The sequence below is a fragment of the Cuculus canorus genome, chromosome 4 (genome assembly GCF_017976375.1).
Source record: "Cuculus canorus isolate bCucCan1 chromosome 4, bCucCan1.pri, whole genome shotgun sequence".
Taxonomy (NCBI): Eukaryota; Metazoa; Chordata; class Aves; order Cuculiformes; family Cuculidae; genus Cuculus; species Cuculus canorus.
The window spans coordinates 73,416,274-73,431,453 of NC_071404.1; the positions used below are offsets into that span (position 1 = coordinate 73,416,274).

Here is a 15,180-nt window from a genome sequence, read left to right on the forward strand (position 1 = left end):
GTTGATGTCATCATCACAACTGCATGGAAATAGCCCTCAGAAGGCACATCCTGGTACAAACTCATTTCCTGTCAACACACTGCCTGCAAATCCAGGCAGTGAGAATTAAGCCCCTCACATAATCCACGCAGGGCCATGTGTATGCAAGCACCGTGCCCTAACCAGAAACGCCTTGAACTCCAAAATAAAACACGTGTGAGCAAAAAGAAGCCTGGCTGTCCCATAAGGGCCTGAGAATTCCAAGCGATCTTGTATTTCCCTAATGAAATACATCAGACTCTAAGCGATGCATTATTTTAATCTTTTTGTTAACCGCTCTTTCTTTAAAATCCTCGATAAAGGAGTTTTAAAGGCAAAAAAAATGTCTTTGTTTACTGGTTTATTGCATTAGTTAGAGCCAGATATCCTCCCCTGTGTGATATTTCAGGTAATCCTGCAAGTGGCTCACCAGTCTCAGACCAAGCACACGTGAGCTCCTGCACAGGCACTTCACTTGACCATCAGAGAAGCTTCCTGAATGGCAAAAGCCCGCCAGGTAAGACTATCCATGGACTAAAGCACCTTGAAGGTGAACATGGGAAACAAAACCTGCTCCTGGTATTTAGCTAAAGGCACTTCCAATACACATTTTGACAGAATAAAACATATATCCTACAGTGTACCAAAACCTCACAATTAATCTGAATTAATTCTGGCCTTGTCTGACAGAACTGAGAGACTGTAAGCCCCAGCTCTAAACTAAGTATAGCAGGTGAGGGCTCTCCATAGCACATTTTCTTTTTCTTATCTCCTTTGGCCTTAGCCAATGACTGTTCTATCCAGCTGGATTCAGATCACAGTGGGCACCTACATTTCCCATTGTACATCTTAAACCACTCTCAAACTTCTTCCAGGGGATACAAAAGCAACTGCAGCTATTTCTACCACTGCACCAAGGGGTACATACAGTTCACCGGCTTATGTAGTTCTTCAGGCCAAAGATCTTGTTTCCAGACATAACCAGATGTGTGAAATCACCAAATTTAAATCTGTTAACCTTCTTACTATTGGCAATATTTTGACAGCAACTGACTTGTTTTATACATTTGTAGTTCTTTAACTTCCTTTTCTTCTCCCCTCCCTCTTTATGCATCAGATAGTTTAATATTTGAAAATTAAACCCAGTCTAAGAACGCAGCCATTGCGGTTTCACCTCATGATGAAATTTGGTAAGCGTCACCACCGCGAGCTAATGATGTACATTTGCATCATCTGACAAACTAGAACACTTCCAAAGCCAATGGAATAAATGTTTTTCATAACACCAGATGTCATTTTCACTGGAAAACTATTTAAGTCTCAATCACCATTTAAATCCTGCAAAGAAGAACCAGTGACTCTCCACCCCGCCATTGACTTCAATTGCACTGAAGCCTGTCTGAACACGTTAGCTTCAGAATTGAGACCTTTACTTAGTTACGCTGCTAAACTGTAGATGTAGAAATGCAGGAAATAGTCAGACAATAATATTTTCAGTGCTCTTAAATTCACAGCAACTGTGAAACTACAAAACCAGAAGGAAGTCTGGGAGGGCCCCTCTCTTGAAAAGCCCCATTTCTGCACAGAGGACCCTACCTCCGACAGATCTGCGAGGTCAAAGAGGCAGATCTCAAGAGAGGCGTCCAGGATAAATTACTGCAGAGGGATTAATCTCCACACAGCTGAAATCTATAACACAGGTTTTGTGAGAAGGGAGTACAGCTCACCTTCTTTCCCAAAATGTCCTATCAGGCAAGATTTACAAACTGATAAAGGCTGCCTTTAACTTTTTTCCCTCCCTCACAAAAGAATTGCAATCATAATCAAAATGTATAGGTTTTAAAAATATTTGTGAACGTGATAACATCTCAAATAATTCTTTCACTGGAACCTCTGAAATAATTTCGTATCAAAACAAATGTAAAACCCATTGACATATCAAAACAGTTGCTATCAAAAAATTAATAAAGGTTGAAGCAGACCTTTCTGGCAGGACTCTCCGCTTCTCCACAAACTACGGAGGTTAAAGGTTCCTGAAATACCACTTCCCCTTGCCAGCACTCTCCCACGCGAGAGTCACCACGCTCACACAGTCTGAAGGATTTTTATTGAGTCTGACATTTCTGTCAGGGTTTTGCAGGGGTAACCTGTCAGCAAGGAGCACCTGCCAAACCTATCTTTTCAGTCCAACTCCTGTGATCGTAATTCACTATCACACTGTTTTATTTCCTTCCCTCACAAACTCTGGTGAAATATAGCTTTGGCAGTTCAAGGTTTTCCACAATATTAGGAAAAAATATAATAATCTACTCTGATTGCACTACCAGAAAAATAATAATTGCAGCATCTTCCCAAATACAGAATTTCACTCAAATATTCTACCAGCAGGGCATTTTGTCCAGCAGAATGGACATTGCCTTGCCAGTCCAGAAAAGCAGGCTCTTCCACAGAGATACACCCGGCTGAAATATTAGTTCAGTCAGAATATTGTCATCGCTAAAGACAGCAGAGCGGGCCCTTTGAACTCTGTTTCCCTTGAATGCTACTTGAGCTTCAAAACCCAGAATTTATTAAATATAGTAGGTTTACAGAGACATGCATGTTTACATGAGCAGCACAATATCACTATATTTTCCCTATAACAGTTTTACCTCTCCCTCTCAAAATCACAAGACCTTTACATCGCATACTTATCTCTGCTGATAATTCATGTTCTGAGATGCATAACTGTCACCTACAAGTACTAACCGATTCCTCTAGGTAGATGCACTCACAACAAGAAGAGGTACTTCACAATACAAAACGTCATAGCGAGCGTACCTATGCCTAAGGGATCGTTATCAAACACTGGGTAAAATTCGTTGAATCATAGAACAGTCGAGGTTGGAAGGGACCTTAAAAGATCATCCAGTTCCAACCTCCTGCCATGGGCAGGGACACCTCCCATTGGATGAGGTTGCTCCAAGCCCCATCCAACCTGGCCTTGAACACCTCCAGGTATGGGGCAGACACAACTTCTCTGGGCAACCTGGGCCAGGGCCTCACTACCCTCACAGGAAAAAAGATTCTTCCTAATATCTAGTCTAAATCTGCAATCTGCCCTCTTTCAGCTTAAAACCGTTCCCCCTCTTCCTATCCCTGCACTCCTTGATCAAGAGCCCCTTCCCAACTTTCCTGTAGCCCCCTTAAAGTACTGGAAGGCTGCTCTAAGATCTACCTGGAGCCTTCTCCAGGCTGAACAAGCCCAACTCTCTCTGCCTGTCCTTGTATGGGAGGTGCTCCAGCCCTCTGATCATCTTTGTGGCCTCCTCTGGACTCGCTCTAACAGATCAATTTCTTTCTTTTCCTGCATATTATACGCATAATAATGCATATTATCCGTTCAGGCCACCATGGATACTACAGGCTTGGATGGTATTAAAAAGGCTAGGACAGATATACAGCACAATCTTGTATGTTATAAGTTACAAAATTTGCCTAAAAAAAAAAAAAAAATTAAAAAAACCCCAAAAAATCAAAAAAAACCAACCCCACCCTCTTCAGTGCTAAAGTAAGAAACAATCCCTATTGCAGGGAATTTTCCTGCCTGTGTCTTCAGAAAAATTCTGGAAGAAGACAACCCCAATCCTTCTCTCGATCAGCACCCTACAATTAGATGCTACCATATACCTGTATCAGCTATTACCCACTATACTTCTTCACATCTTCCCCGTTTCCTCAAGAGCAAACCTCAAGTAGTGCAGAAGGGAAATCTCCATAGGAAACCTGGGGAAGCCTGGGAAATGCAGAGACTGGGTAGAACAACTAGCTTTAAAGCCAGCTCCAGTCAAAAATGGTGTTTTGTCAACTGTTGATTCACCAATTAAATGCAGCTCATGTCATTTGGGTTTCAAGATATTAGTGAAGCACAGAAAACCAAAATAACTCCTAGTACTCCTTGCGTGGCCTCCCTTCTAAGCAAGTTTCCTAAAAAGAGAGGAGCTTTGTGCCCCCAACTTCTAAACAAGCTTCCTAAAAAGAGATGAGGTTTGTGAAAACAGGAAACAGTGTTATCTATCCGCAGGTGGCTTTGAAATAAATGGCTTATAGACCGCTGCAGATACATTCTAATTTTCCTCCACAATCATGCAACTGGCCTCTTCCATTTGTCCAAATTTCTTATTATTGCAGCTTCAAGAAGTTAGCGAAGTCGAATGAAATGAAATGAAAGGAGAGAAAAGGAGGAAAGCAGCCAGTACGAGAAGGGCTTGGAATCAGCAGGGTTTTTTCCAAAGGGCTTTCCCCAAGCACATCTCCAAATCCTTAAGTACCTTAAGGTGATCCATCGTCCATTTCCATCTGCCTATAACTAATTCCAGATGCACATCCATGAAAAATGAATGTTAGACCTTGCTTTCATCTGGCCCTGGCACTGTCTAGCTGAAACAGGAAGGATGCTAACGTCAAGAGTTCTCCTATTCTGTTAACACTGACATTGCCTTAATAAAAAAACCCAAAACTCAAAAAAACAATGCAAACACACACCTGCTGCACAGTAAATTTCCCATTTCCTTTCTCTCTGTTTTCCTCAGTATTTCTCCTCTGTGCATTCCTGGAAGTTAATCAAGTCGAAAAATTTAATCAATCATGTCTACCAGGGAAACAAGTACAGTTTAAGTTGGAAGTATTACAGACCTAGAAGTAACTAGTAAGAATGGATTTTATTTCATTATAACAATATCTACCTAAAACAGGTTCACTTTCATCTGGAAGAAGTTTCATTTATAAGTTTTAATTACAATTATGTTCCACCATGCTTTTAAAATAAAATAAAATAAAGAATAAAAAAGACCTTCAATCATTATAACCCTAACAGCACAGGCAGCTGTAGCCTGCTTGGACCTATTTTGTGGTAAGCTGACTTTTTTTCACAGCCAATGCCATACTGGGAATCGCAGCATTCACCACGTATGCCCACTTCTGATCCCTCTGGTCCTGCTATCCATTCCAATTGGGCCTCTGTCAGGAATCCAGACACAGGCTCAAATTCATGTCTTTGGCTGAAGCACCTTGCTACAGCTCAACTTTGCCACAGCATGTACAAGCACAGCACAACAGGCTTATCTACATTAACAGACCTGATTAGTCCCTCTAAAGCCTATGCATTTATCCACGCACTTCTATGACTTCAAGAAAAGGGTTTACAGATCCAGTCCACTGATGCCGATGAAAGTCTCTATTCACTCACAACGTCCAAACTATAATCCAGGCTGGAAAAGTTACAAATTGTTGCGTTCTTTAAATAAAAATGAAGAAATATAGATTTAAAGCACATTCTGATAAGAGCCTTGCTAGACAAGAAGCGGTAACGAGTTTGTTTCAAAATTAAGGGGATTGCAGACACTTATCATGTATACACAAAACCTATGGGTAACATTATTTGTTAAAATTGTAACGAACAAACTTCACTGCATGATTAAATCATTGCAAAACTTTACTTTTTCACTATTCCTTGCTAGGCCTAAAAAAGAAGAAAGCTGGCGCTGGACACAAAGCTTTTTCTCCCAGACAATCTTTCCATTTGGATACCAAATTCCAAACCTTTAAAAAATTCAGACAACAGTCACAAAAGTTCTGAATGCCTCAACTCTCTACCCCATCAAAACACAGCTCGGACGTCACAGGGGACCAGATGATGCTCCCCAGTTCAGGGAGAATCGGGTCCCTCACAAGAGAAGTACGGCACAAGGAAACTGCGTTCCTTCTGTGTATTCTGTGATCGCTTTCTTTTACGTTTGCATGATTAATATTAGGGTGACAATACCTCTTCCAGTTCTACTACTGGTAACGTACCCTGTGCAAAGTGGTTTTCTGCTGAGAACCTCTGTCCTACCCAATGCCGCTTCGCTCTGTCCCTGCAGGGTCCAATCCAGAGGTTTCATTGCTAGGATGTAATACACTGACCTCCTTCACGACACAGACTGCTGATTACACCAGGGAATTTGCATAGATACAAAAATGACACGTTAATTACCAGGGACTGCAGGGATTGGACAAGGGGAAGCAGTTTTAATCTGAAAGACCGGAGATTTAGAGTAGACATCATAAAGAAATTCTTTTCCTTTGAGGATGGGGAAGCCCTGACACAGGTTGCCCAGAGAAGCTGTGGCTGCCCCATCCCTGGAGGTGTTCAAGGCCAGGTTGGATGGGGCCTTGAGCATCCTGATCCAGTGGGAGGTGTCCCTGCCCATGGCAGAGGCAATGGAACTGGATGACCTTTAAGATCCCTTCCAACTCAAACCGTTCTGTCATTCTTTGCTCATGTGTACAGTGCAATATGTGCTGAAGTATATGGTATAAATATGTGCTAATATATTCAAGAAAGACAGACAGCTTGGTTTAAACACAGATTCATCACAGTCCCTGTTAAAAGCAGAGGTGGCCCAGTACAGAAGAGAAGCTGCTGTTCTTCACAGCTTCGTTTACAAGTCTGAGGGCCTCAAAAGTGAGGACTGCAAATATTTAAATACCTAGAGTGGAAACAGTGCATCTTTCAAAGGTTCTGAGCATTTTAAATTGTAGCTTAAGTACGTATCTATTCTCCCTGATAACATTCCTACCCCGAAAAGCATCATCATATTGTAGTTTCAGGGAATTGGTACCAAAGTCCCTTCACCTTGTCACTTCTATCCTCCCTCTGAAAAGGTTAGCATTATTCATTTACCAACGGTTTTTGGACTCCAAAAGTCAAACACAAGCTACTGATTCTGTCCCTTGCCTGTCTTTTTTTTCCCCTTTGAAAATGGAATTTATCAGCATCTTTCATATCAGTCTACAACATTTCCCATCTTATATTACAAATTGCAATTAAAGGGGAACATGCTTTGCTTCTGAAAAAAAAAAAGAAAAGGAAAAAATATGTCTCTTGCCCAAAAATCCTAAAAATCCCTCTTATATAAACAATGTCCCATTTCCAAAGCACAGAGACTTCTTAACTTCAGCAAACAGACTGTCTGTGCTGCATTTACACAGAGCCATGTTCATTCATCACTTTCAAGTCTAATTACCAAGCCATTTCCCTCTTGGCAACCTCTAATGGCCAAAAGAATTAGGTTTTACATGGTCAGAATACCGAAGGATAGCAAATACCCATAACTCTTTGCAGCTGTGTAATTTGTAAAGCCTCTCAAGCTTTGTCCAGACAAGGGACTACTGCGAGGCAAACTTTCTTCCTCATGTGCTGCTGTACCTGGACCAGTCTCGCTTCAGTGCAGTCCCTCCTATAAAAAGTCCTAACAGTATCTTTCAAAAGTAAGGAGAAAGAAAATAAAGTCATAACCCCCTCATTGAAGCAAAACACTAATTACGACATTGAAGTGCTGGAATGTGTTCACAGAAGGATGAGAAGGGACTCCTTAGTGATCTCTACAGAAGGTCAGGAGCAAAATGTTTGTGTTTTAAACCCACAAGTTTTACTCCAATCTAAGCAAGTAATAACGGGTTAATGAATAGTTCACAACACGCTTTGAAGAGCAAAAGCAGTAAGCGTTTACTCAATGTTATTTCACATCTGTATTTCAGATCCGAACTATGCATAAAACTACTCTCACAAGTTAACAGTTTAGACTTCTCTGTATCTCTGGACGCACCCTGTTAGGGTCAGGAGATTTTACTTAGCTGGGAGACAAGGACGCAGCACATTCTCCATAAATCCCACAGAATCCTAACAAAGAATTAAAGTGAGAGGGAAAGCTGTATCACAGAATGTTTTGCACTGCCAAGGCAGAGAAAACCAATTCAACCAACAGAGGGAATAGGGAGACAATATAAGCAGGTGTTTCCTTGAAAACATCGGTATGGTTAGTAATAGTACAGGAAATGGATCTCCAGAGGCCACAAATCATTAGCATCTCTAATGCATTTGCAAATTCCTACTGTGCAAAGTCAGCCTGTAAAAAAAAAAAAAGCTATTTCTAATAAGTGCCTTGTCTGGTTTCCTACACCATTTAATTTCAGATGAATTTTATGAGAACTCTGCTACATATTCTACCTCCCATCTGGTTCAGATTTGACAATGAAATATTTGTGTGTCCCACCCTGTTCTTTTTAAAGCTCCAAGACCAGATGTCTCCAGCACAACACGGCTGCAGCAGGTCACACCACATTCTTCAGCAGGCTGTGCCAGGCCTACTACCCCCCACACAGACAGTTCCAGGTAAGGTAAAATTGGGTTGTTTACTCCTTAAAAGAATAAAGCAAACAAACAAACAAACAAACTCAGCACCTCCAGGGCACCGTGTGAAAAGGCTGATTATAAGGTACTATGGCTTATTCCTCCAAAAGGTTTTATCTTGATGAAGTGGTGTTTCTAAAAGCTAAACCTAATTAAGAATTGAAGCAGGGAAGATATTTTTCTCCCCCTCTATTGGCTGGATTCCAGCACACATTTTTGTGACTTCTCTATTGTGATAAGCAGGCAGGTGTTTCAGTGTTACCAGCATTTCAAGGAAGTTTACACGTTTCAGTTGCCTACACTGCACACAAGAAGGATGATGATGACATCTTCTATCAGAATGTGCATTTTCTACAGAAAACGTGTTCCCTTCTTAGCAGTTTCACAGGGCAGCTCTACGCTGCATTTGATGCCATCTCCTAGAACAAAGACTATTTGTGCCACTCAAATGTAAGAATGAGATCTCTTAGCCCTTCTCGCAGATACAAATGGCCCTTTTGCAATACAGGAATCTGTATTTGTATGGATGCCGAGGTAGCTTCCAGAAAAATTATCAAGTTGTGATGAGCTTTTAAACTGGATAAATACTTTCCACATGCACATATTTGATAGTTTTTGTGTGAAACAGAACAGAAAAAAAGTACTTGCTCACAAATAGTAGTATTTTATGAGGTATCTCCCATGACAAACCACTTACAGAGCCTGTGCAATGCAGTAGTAGTAACTACAACCTGGTGCAATGCTCCTTCGGACAAGAGTTCAAATGTCTCTCAGAATCATCACAAAGCAGGATATTAAATAAAATATCATTAACTGCTTGCACGATAAACCCTTATGAATGTCACACATGAAAGGACATAGGCGTTCCCAAATCTTTTCATTAAGTTTTTCCCAGTCTGGCAAAATGTTTACACGCAAGTATAAATTTAGGCATTTAAGCAGTCTCCTTGGAAATTCCAGTGTTATACATTGTTTGCTTCATGGAGACTCTATATTAGGCCACTGCAACAACTCTGGGAAAAGAAAGGAGTTAGTAAGTGGAAATAAATGCAAGCTAAAACCACAGAAAAGAGCCAAAGGGCATGAGAACCGGTAGAATCATTCCTGCCAATGAGACGAGAAAGGAGCAACTCCACCAGCTTACCTGTTTATGCCAAATTAAATACGCTTGAGTAGAAATGCCGTCTTTCTGTATGTACAATGAATATATTTAATAAAATAATTCTAGAAAGGTAAGACGCTTGTGATTGCACAATGTAAGAGTAATTTATCACAAAATAATGTCTGTGATTTTTGTAACAAGATTACTTACTTTCCCCTTTCAACTGCCAAGGCGTCTATTTCATCAAAGAAAAGAATTGAAGGAGACACTGCTCTGGCTTTCCTAAAGATCTAGAAAAACAACAAGGAAACACTCATTTTTAAGGGATGGAAAATTTTTACAGAATGCATACCTCAAAAGCTACAGAGCCATCACGGAGCAGAAGACATTTCCTGTGAAGGCGGTGAGGCACTGGCCCAGGTTGCCTACAGAAGTTGTGGCTGCCCCATCCTCGGAGATGTAAAAGGTCAGGTTGGATGGGGCTCTGAGCAACCTGATCCAGTGAGAGGTGTCCCTGCCCATCGCAGCGGGGTTGGAACTGGATGGTTCCTTCCAACCTAAACCATTCAGTGATTCTACGATTTTAAGTTATTCATGATACTGCACAATGGAGGCTTATAGTGAAAGCTGCTACTGGATCCCAAATTTGAGATGCATCACTAGGCCGATGCAAGAGGAAGTTAAACATCACAATATCCCTTCTGCTTTTTTTCATTTATTTTATTTTTTAAACCTAAATCAGAAGGAATTTCTTTTTGAAAGTTTAAAGGTAACCTTATAAGCAGAGAAGGATCTGAAGGCCAAGAAAAATTAACATAACCTTACGCATAACTTGCCCTTGCTCACCTCTCTCACTGCTCGTTCAGACTCACCAACGTATTTATTCATCAGCTCAGGTCCCTGCAAAATTAACAAAGAAAACAATTTAAAAAGCACATTACATTAACATACAAAACGACCAAGTCAATCTACCAGCACTGATGTTCTATTACAAGGAATTTTGATGATTTCTCACTTGCAAGTACTATTTGTGCATGTTTAGACTTACCTTCTACCTGTACCAAGTTTTCCTCCATTTGTTACAGCACTGTGTACACATGTAACTATGCATATAGGTTATTATAATACTTTCCTTGTACTTTCATGAGTTAACCAAAGAAATAAACACTTTGGGATTTGTAAAAGTTATTGGCACAACAATAGGAAAATCAACCAAAAAGATGAATTCCAGAAAAGCATTTATTTGTGCTCTCAACATGCATCCTGTCCAGCCAAGCACCAAAACACTGACTTAAACCAATGTTTAGCAGCACTTCTTTGAACTTCACAGTTTGCAGGTCCAGAAAAGAGCAGCTGCCATAGCGGCACACCTGAAAGCCATCTATGAGGCGCTCCATCCTCAGCAAGAAGGCTATTCACTGCCTTAGCTCTCATCTGCACCCCTCCTCTTCTCGGCCGAGGCTGCCAAGCACAGTTTAGTGCCAGCTGCTGCTGTCACAGCACTGTCCACTAGGAACAGACAGGAGACCACAGGGTCTACATTCAAATCTTGAATAAGTGCCTACAACTAGAAAATTAAAACAGTGGAGAATTCCCAGAGAATTTACTGTTCTGCTATATCCTGTAGGATGGTATGCTTAAATAATGCTTCCTAACGGAACAGATTCCCATGCAATTGGTAACGACCCATTGACTTCAGCTTGGTTTGCATCAACATAGACCAGCCACAACCAATAGTGATTATAACAAAAACAGCCAGTGGCTTCAATCTATTTTCTAGGAAACAGGTGTCCTATAATTTCACCAGCAGAAACCTCATTTTTCTTCACAATCTGAAAAGTGAACAACCTTCCTACACTTCACAACTGTGAGTACCTACAGGGGATGCTCAGCTCAGAGCAGTCAGGCAGCTTTACACAGTGGGCACGTCAGAATTAACAATATGGTAGACGTTCGTACATGAGCAGTGACAGAGCTCCACTCTCAATGAGACTATCTGCACTTTGTCTCCAGACCGAGAGAACATAGACTCAGTACCCTAAAAACGCAGCACATTAGATTGTACAGTCTCCCCTCTCCACACTGATTTTCACTCTTGCAGTAACAGTTAATGCACTGACTTTATCTTGACAGCGTTACCACTGGAAAGCACCTGCATATACATGCAGGGAAAAAACATATACTGTGATATCTGATATCAGCAAAGCATCCAGTCTATGCCACTAGCTGTATTTATTTATTTATTTTCAAAGAGTTGTCAGTTATCCAAAGGACCAGGTGAGATACTCCACTAGTCAGACACAGCGTATCACACCGGTAAAAGCAATCTCATAAGGGTTGGAAGAAGAGCACAGCTTGCCTTGCCCGTAGGAAATGTAAATGATTGATACAGTCAGCATCGCTTCCTTTCATCAAAATCCACTCCTAAAACAACTGCTGCAGTAGCTGAAGTTGAAGCGTCACCTGCAGTCTTTCAACAGCTGTGAAATTTGAGTCTGTTGGGATACTTACATGGAAACAGAATTATTCAGACACATAATTGAAGAATGAAGGAAAGAAAGAAGGAAGGAAAAACAAGGTAAGAGAAAGAAACACAAATCCTTTTCTGATTATTCACTGTAGACACTGAGCACAAGGAGCATACAACCATTTGTGCAGAGCAGGCTTGCAGCTCCGAGAGACAGCACCCAGCTGCTCCGGGCTCTTGCCATTCATCACATTCAGCGCAGATGAGGAATCCGATAGTGCAGGCCTAACAAATCCTTAAGGAATGAGAGACCAGTCTTTTCCCTCTCTCTCTCTTTTAAACTGAGCTGATGCACTGAGAAACCTGCAGATTCTACTCACAATTACAGATTTCTTTTACTAACTTACTCATGGAGCCCGTGGACCTCGTCTTTCATGGTCTTATCCTCATAAGTAATCTTCATTCATGCCAGTATTCTCATGGAAACCAACATCACATACACCAGTGCCAACACTGTACTCCTCCAGTATGACACAACATCAAATAGCCTGACATTTTCTTTCCTTTTGTCTGAGAAAAAAAATACTTAAAACCAAACCTACTCTCTTTGAGCTTTAAGGTACAATATAATTTCAGATGCTTGGAGTTTTATTTTTAATTAAGCTTTAAAATATGATCAAGGCAACATCAAAGCAATAAATACTGTTTAAAATGTTTCCAAAGAGAATTATTTTGAATGTATGGTTTTGCTGTAAGCTTCGACATGAAGGTTTTCTCCGTTTTTCTCTTCATTAAGCAGCAACTCCAGGTGGAAGACTACCATGTATTAATGACCTGTGCCTCCTCATGGAGAATGAGGATTTTAAGGTCTCCTAGTTCACTACTCCTGAGCAATACCGAAACTGCTGTTGAGAACCACGGTTTTTATTTCAAGCAGCTTAGGACTCTTATTATATGTGGCAATATAGGAAAATACTGTAACATAAAAGAAAGCACACGCATAAGAGGAGGAACTGGCGCACATCTCATCTCATGTAAACAGATCAAACCACAACACAAACCCTAGAAACGTTCAAAAAATGCTGGATGTAGAAACTGAAGTGGCTATGTCTGCTCCTACCTAAGCTGAATCTCAGCCTTATGCTTCCTGCTAACGGGCTGTCCTTTAGCTGAGATTGATGGTGCTTCTTTCAAAAGACAAGCGGTTTACCAGCCACACAAATTTACCTGCTGACATGGTTTCTAATTTTCACCAGACTCACTTTCTCTTTCTAAGAAGGTTGCTTTGAAGTTGGAGGCTACTCAAGAAATATCAGATTTAAATAAATCAATAAATACTTCTATGATGCTTTTAAAAAAAAAAAATCAAATTAGATGAGCTCAACCTAGTGAGCAAGTTGTCATTTTTGAAACATCATTTTTGGCCCAGGAAGTGAGTGTAATGATTCCTTTAAATGCTGTTTTTACCTGTTGATACGCTGACCAGGAGGTGCTACTAACAAAGGGTCCGGTTTAATAAAGCAGAGCTCCATTCTCTTCTGTAACAAGTTACCTTCATACGAAGGGACACGAAGAAACAAAAACTGTTCCTTCTGGTCATTTGCACAGTGACTTCAAAACCAGCAAAACATTTGGAGAAGGAGACACGCAGGAGTAGGTGTAGCTTAGCCATGCATATAAGCACACCATTTGTGAGCTACAACCCAGATGAATAGCGTAAAGTAGTATAAAACCTGTGAATTCAATCCCATTGTACACTGCTCAGTTTCATTTATTCAGCCTCACAGTAGAGATTGTTTCCAGGTATGCTCCGTTTAAAGACTATTTCATCCTCATTTACAGGATACATTCCTCTTGTATCATGAAGCGTTCCAATTGTTTGTGGTTGGATTGGGTGTTGATTTGTTTTCTTAACCAAAAAAAAAAAGCAAGAAAAAAAAAAAAGGAAGTTCCTTACTTGTAAAGTCTGATCACAATAAACTCTTGAAAGATTAACTGCACAAAAGATAAAACTCCATTGCACAGGCTGGAACATGATATAACCTTATGTACACATGGTTATGACAGTTTTCAAAGTGGTTTTAAACTGCAAGAGGAACATCTTATAGCCCTGAAGTTACAGAGTATCAGTAATTTTTCTAAGTGCTTAAAATCATTTGCATTTTTTTCCACCTGAAAACACTGGGATAGCAACTTTCAACTCATAGGAAAGTTAGTCAGTGACTTCCTTCTACTGATAATTTTTTTGCTATTTTGACAGTCAGGTAAATGATGCACTTTTGCTTGTGAGTCAGATGGACATGGCTCCAGATTTCTCCAGCATACAGCTCCATTTACTCTCTTCACAAATACTGCCATAACCCCACATACAGTATGTCTGTATTAGAACCCAGCACCTACGTTAGCCATAGGATGTGATTCATATTCTTTAAACATCCAATTAATTAGAGAACTTCTACAGATTATTACTCTACAGTGGATAATGCACCATTCCTTCTTTGTCATGTTCAAAGTAGAAACGATCAAGCAAACACAAAAGTATCAGCTATAATTAATATTTAATTTCAAATAAAGTTTCTAGAAACCAAGCTCTGTATTGTGAATCTCAAGAAGAAATAAGAAAAACGACAGGGGGTACCAAAACTGCTTTTCAACTGTTCACAATGTGTAGTTAGGGCAATGGTTGTGGCCCACACTCAGACACCTGCACCTGAGTTAGACATTCACACTAACTGATTTGGACAGACCTCTGTCTGCCTTGCAGATGCAATGCACTTCACTCTGATGTGCTAACTTCTCATCAGACTGCAAGAGAAGCGTAGACAGCTCGGAGGAACAAAGCTTGATCCCATCCCTACCAGTACATCTTTCACTGAGTTAAAACCAGGATATTACGCAGCCTTGTTTGTTGTTTTTGGTAGGGGTGTTGTGGTTTGGTTTACATCCTTTCTAGCTCCATGACAATGCGGGCGAGATGATTTACTATAATAACATTGACTGATTTGGAAAAGACTCAGAAATTAGCTGCTTAGTCTTTTGATATTGTAATTTCAAATGGCAAAATGCTACCCCACTCCTACCATAGTCAAACCAATGCAAAATATGACCGAGGCCACCTGCAGGAAAGAGAGTTAAGAAGAGAAGTGGTGAGACTTCCTTTACTGTAACAGTAAGGCTATTTCTAATGCGAAGGTTCTACATGTGTCATCGGTAATTGGTTACGCTTATATAGAACAATGTTTGCTCAGAAAATGCATTCTATTTGCTTGTTAAGATCTACTGGGAGCTGGAACTGGATGGGCTTTAAGGTCCCTCCCAACCTAAACCATTCTATGATTCTGCTTTGATGCTGGTTAAGGATTTAATCTGCATTACTCTCAG

At 40.5% G+C, this 15,180-nt stretch overlaps 1 protein-coding gene across 3 annotated transcripts in view; it reads right to left on the bottom strand.

The window, feature by feature from the left end:
* Positions 1 to 15,180, bottom strand: part of SPATA5 (spermatogenesis associated 5) — a 211,938-nt gene that overhangs the window by 157,980 nt on the left and 38,778 nt on the right. For all 3 annotated transcript variants that reach the window (XM_054065089.1, XM_054065090.1, XM_054065091.1), the window contains exons 12-13: positions 10,179 to 10,232; positions 9,543 to 9,622 (exon numbers count right to left, since the gene is read on the bottom strand). In XM_054065089.1, the coding sequence (XP_053921064.1) occupies positions 9,543 to 9,622; positions 10,179 to 10,232 (134 nt within the window). The remainder of the gene's footprint in view (positions 1 to 9,542; positions 9,623 to 10,178; positions 10,233 to 15,180) is intronic.